The 5688-nt window shown below is 42.6% G+C and overlaps 1 protein-coding gene across 1 annotated transcript in view; it reads right to left on the bottom strand.

Annotated features, from left to right (window-relative positions):
- KCNG2 (potassium voltage-gated channel modifier subfamily G member 2) overlaps positions 1-3991 on the bottom strand; it is a 23989-nt gene extending 19998 nt beyond the window's left edge. The window contains exon 1 of the mRNA XM_009637921.2: positions 3236-3991. Coding sequence (XP_009636216.1) covers positions 3236-3991 — 756 coding nt within the window. The remainder of the gene's footprint in view (positions 1-3235) is intronic.
- Between the last annotated feature and the right edge of the window lie 1697 nt (positions 3992-5688).

Below are 5688 nucleotides of genomic sequence, written 5' to 3' on the forward strand. Positions count from 1 at the left end.
AACATCCAGCTCAAGTAAAAGACCACCGCTTGTTAGCTGGAGTGTCTACGACAGCTCTGACATGGAACCTTAACAACAGCAATGCCAGCCAGGATAGCCTGGGAAACGTGCACACCGAGTAGGGTGCGTCCTTGAAATAATATTTACTGCTTATTTGTTTCTTAGCCAAGAGGGATGCACATACATTTACTGCTTGTTAGGACACTGCAGAACCAGACCAAAGAGCTATCCCTGGGCATAAATTTTGAACTAGGTACTAGGGATACAGCTTAGAATGATTAACAGGACTTTGAATTCACATAAGCTCACTTCTCTCCACACCTGCTATTTGATGAGCTGTGTTGGCTTGCTAAGCCATGTACATCTGTACACGCAAGGAGTTTGCAGCCTAGGCCTCTGATCCTACAATCAATTCCATGTGGACAGATGCCTGACTCCTTGCCCAGCCTTACCGAGGCTGAAAAGATCTGTATGGGTATTTACAACCATTGGTGCAAGACCAAAATTGGTCACTGTGTATGCCTCCTGGCATGACTAAATTACAGCTCAAATAGAGCGTTGACCTGCATTGGTTCAGTAGCAGGTGAGGAACATTGGGGACAAACTAAGCTATGTAAGAAGTGATCCGTCGCCTGTCCCCTGTGCTAGAGAACCACCTTTGTCTCAAACAAAATAGCCATTTCCACTCTGTCCACAGACCTTCCCTGTGCAAAGGGCAGAACAAAGCCTATTTACAGGAGCTCTGTCCTTTTAGAATTTAAGGGCACAGAAAAACTTCAGATCATTTATTCTGATCTCCTCTGGATTGCAAGCATTTCACCTTTGTAACTTGAACTGGAATCAGTAACTTACTTCTGACTGAAGTAGAGTGTGGTTAGCTGAAGGCTACTTTCCGGAAGGGTGTTTGAGCTTTGAACTGAAAACATCAAAAAATAAAAAATCCACTAATTCTCTTCCTAGTCTGCCCCAGTAATTAATCATTGTGGTATTAAATATTGGCTCCTAGTTTCCCATATGAATTTATCAGGATTCAGCTTTTAACCATGCATCCTCTCCCTGCTTAACTTAAAGGTCTTTTAGGTGATACAGTTCTCCTCCCCCCATAAAAACCACATATTTGCTTAGTCCACTCACTTTCCTTTTGATAATCTAAATAAACTGACATGTTCAAGTTTCTTATGCTATGGCATTTTCTTCAGGTGTCTAATATTTATAGGTTTTTTCACACTCTCCAATTTTTCAAAACACCATTTAAAAATATGAACGTGAGAACTGACTGCAGTATTCTAGTGTTGGTCTCACCAGTGCCGCATACAGGCACAAAATCATCTTCCAGCTTCTAATCACTACCCTAGATATTCACAGCCTAGATATTCAAGGATCGCATTAACCCTTCTGACTTTGTGCTGCAGTAGGAACTCACATTCAGTTGCTTGTACCTTAAATCCTATTTAGAGACTTGTTTTGGGAATCAGACTCTCTGCTTTTGCAACAACAAGTATGTGTTCATCTTTATTGTACAATTTTGCATTTGACTGTGAAAATATGCTCCTTTTAATGGCCCCAGCTTACTGAGATATCCAGACTTCTCTCATATGATTGCTGTATCCTCATTATTACCCTGCTCTACCCAACAAACATTACTAGGTTATTATTACGAGTCACTATTTATGTTCAGAGCATTAGTAAAAATGTAAGGTGTCTAAACTCTGGTACTTCTTAAAGCAATTGTTCAGCTCTCACGTAAACCCAGGAACATCTGAACACTAAATACATCTCAGTTTTCAACAGTAAAATATCCCTTGTGGTTAAAATTCCAGCATACTGGAGCACTGTTGGTTCATTACAGTAAAAGGCATGTGTTTTGGAAATAAGTTTTTTAAAAAATTATTAGGACAATATAGTTTTAACTAGTACCCAGTACTACTATCCTCAAATTTTAGATCATAAAAAGCCTTTAAAACAAAGATCTTATAATAAATCAAACAACACACCAAACGTTTTGTCTTTTTTTCCTGGCTGCTGCTGCTGAGGCTGATTCCAAATTAAACAACTCGATTGATAGCTAACGTGAGCATAGCTCGCAAGCAAAGGGTGGGTTTAACTGCACGTGAGGTACTCAGTCAAAAGCAGGGGTCTCTCTGGAGCTGCTGAATCCATTTTCCATCAGCATGCCTTTTACTTTCAATGCTACAAAGCAGTAAATGCCTCCTGTCAGGTAATGACCACCCCTGTTTCTGCTAGCGGCAGTGAGCGATGAGCCATTCAGCAGCCGGGTGACGGCACAAGAAGGGTTCTGCTTGCAGGAGAGTTTCGCCTTCATCTGAGGGGCAGAACTTGACGGGATGAAGTACCGTCTTAGTAGCTGAAGCTCACAAGCACATTTAATGACCACGGGGCTGGAAAATAAGCCCAAACATTTAGTGTCGAGCTCAGATTTGAGCAAAATGAAAGAGGCCATGAACTCTTGAAGAAGTCCCCACCCCCCAAACCCTTCAGATTGCATTTCAGCACATATTTAATAAAAATGTGAATGTCCTCCTCTATTGATCTTCAGATGAGCTCTCATTGCCCTACATACAGCTAATCCTAGGAAAGTGAATTGCTTGCACAAATAAGGGACCAAACCCTTAGGAAATTTGTTGAACTAAAGAATAAACAAAATATCCATAAGACTTGATTTTCAAGGGCATGAAGCATCCACAGCTGACACTTGAGAATACTAAGCATGCCTGAAAATTGGGACATTTGCTTTATTTCTGCTGTTAAATTGCTGCCTCAGCTTCCCTGCCCTTTACATCACCTATAGCATAAAAATATTTTAGATGTGGTTTTTACAGTGGGTTACTGAGAGTTCATTCAAAGTGGTATGTTAAGGAAAACTGATCTGTTAGCTCTTAAGCTAACTTCAAACATTCAAAGCTTCAAGCAAAGCTGATTTTTATACCCACAATAGCTAGCTTGTCATCTGGTTAGAGATGTCAGAAAACAAATCTGTTGGGTAAAGCTGCCTGCTGGTGTGAACTGGCAATGCTGTGCTGGCAAGGCAGTTTGGCCCAATCTTCCCTCAATTTTAAGTGACGTTACTGCTTTCCGTGCTCTCCCCCAGCCAGCCCTCCACGTCGTACATACTGAACGCAATACCTGCACGATTACTGGAGTGACTTTGCCCATCACCTTCCCTGAGGAGACAACAATGCGAAACATGCTTTACTCTGAAAAAAGCTGCACTCACCCGATCTTCTTCTTCTCTGACATCTGGCATGGTGCTGATGCAGAGGCTGACTGCAGTGATGGCAACAAAAGAGATGGAAATACATGCAAAGATCTTTCCTGGGATCCCTGAGTGGGGGTTCTCCACCATATCCCTGAGCTTTCGCATGCACAAACTCAATCGGCTATTGTCCTGGAAGGCACATTGCGTAGTTTCACTAAATACCATATCCCCTTCATACAGCCTGGCCTCAGCTGCCTCCTCCTCTTTCTGTCGCAATCTCTTTTTACAGCACCACTCCAGGTGGTCCTCTTCTATCCCCCAGTACACAAGCTCCTCCTGAAAAGAAAGAGCGCACATCTCCCTGAGAAGCCTCAGCTTCCCAGCTGTCAGGAAAGTCATGATCGTCCTGAAGGCACTAGGATTACGGTCAAAAAAGAATTCATTGCAGCTAACATCATAATCATCGCAGATGTTCATGATCTCATCATAATTGTTGCAAGATTTTAGCTTCCCAAGCCTGGTCAAGGGGCAGTTCTCCAAGGTGGTCCATGGAACTTCGTATTTAATACCACCTACGTTGATGATCACAAACCTGGTCCGGTCATCCAGGCGGGCTAAGCAGCACAAGTCTTCCCCAGGGTGCAGAAGTTTGGCCTTTTTGTAGAAGAACCCTTTCTTGGTTTGCACTTCACACAGGTTTTCCAAGTTATTGAAGGAGTAGGAGCTGAACTCAGGATCTGCATTCCCTGTGAGCAATGCCATTTCGTGATACATTTGTTGAGTCCATAGGGAGGTCTAGGCTACTCAAGCACACACATCTGGAGCTTGACTGGAGAGTCAATCTGTAAAACAGAATTTTAAAACTACCATTAAATTAGGGCGTTGCTAGATGAAAACCAATCCTATCCTCTCAATTCCAAGAAACTTTTCTCCATGGCATTATTTTTTCCCTTATTATTTTAGGACTATCTTTGCTTGATAGTTGCCTGGGGAAAGAACTTAAACGGCAATAAGGTCAGAAGCCACACTGATACTTCTAGATGATTTAGACAGTGATTGAATGGAAACAAAATCAGTGTATTATCATTTTCAGAAATGTATTTTTTAGAGGTTCAGGCTGTATCCTGGACACCACTGGATACCGGAAGGGAAAATGGGTCTTTTGGATAAACGGCAATTTACATTTTAGCAACTTCATAAAGAAACTTAGTTGCAAATTTTTTTATTATTATTTTGGCCCATCTACGTAATGTTTCTATTACAAGATGCCTATAATGTGAGGATAAAATGGATACCTACAGTACAGTCAGAAATGCTATTGCAGCAATGCTGGTAATTCCCAGTTTCAATTCACCAAGTTTAGGTACCAATAGCGATGAATATGTGGGACCTGAGAATCCAGCCTGCAGCCAGCACCCAAGCAGGTTTGGGTGCTTGAGGACAAAGTGTGTTCTACCAAGATTCACTTGCCACTGCTACCCCAACTAACTGGATTAAAGCTCTCTTGGGCATATCTACCTGAGCAGCCCCACTTCTAAAAGATAAAAAAGTGTTTGTTCTCATGCTGGGGTGCCTGCCATCCAGGCTAGTGACATCTCCTGCAGGGAGGTGCACATCCCCGGTCTGAGTGGAGACCAGAGCTCGCCTGGGACCCCGGAGCTGCTAGAGGCTCAGCTGCTGTTTGGTCTGCAGGAGGTGGACAGCGTGCCCAGCTGCCTAGCAGCAGCTCTGAAACAGGAGACTGAACCTAAGAACAAAGCAGAGCTGGAAGTGACCTGCTTGCTGCTGTTACTTCTGGATAATGCAGAACCCAACCGGTCACATTTAGCAGGAATTATGCACATTATGCATAATTCCAGGATTTAATTTGTGCTTTCTGCTTACCCCTCCTTTACCACACCATGGTCCACAGATCGCCTGAACACATTTTTTCACCTGCCACATTGCTTCCTCGCTTTCTCTAGAGCTCTCCACTCAGGTTCTCCGAAGCAGTACTAGGGTGTCTTGAAATGCTACTATGTAATCACATTAGTGAATCACACAAAACTTACTCAATTGCTCAAATATGAAATAGGAAACAAGAAATTGGTGTAGGACTGTTGGGACTCCACACACAAGACCTGGACTGAGAATGGATGCAGTGATGAGGAACAATCTTAAGCAGGGGATGTAGAAACCTTACAAGTTGACAAAAGACAGGAGAAAAAGCTTATTTGTGAAGAATAGTCTGACATTATTGATGACAGCATGGTAACCATGAGGCAGTAACTCCCCAAGTTATAATCAACATTCTCCAATTCCCTTTGAATCTCATGTCTCAGCCTGGAGAGAACACTGAACAAGCAGGTGCTAGGAAAAACTGGAGAGCACACACATTCAAACACATTCCCAGAGCAGCATCTTCCCTTATCCATAATCAACTCACTCACTCTTAACTCATTAGACTTAGTCAAAACAATCTCCAACAGAAA

The sequence above is a fragment of the Egretta garzetta genome, unplaced genomic scaffold, assembly GCF_000687185.1.
Source record: "Egretta garzetta isolate BGI_Z169 unplaced genomic scaffold, ASM68718v1 scaffold14, whole genome shotgun sequence".
Lineage (NCBI taxonomy): Eukaryota > Metazoa > Chordata > Aves > Pelecaniformes > Ardeidae > Egretta > Egretta garzetta.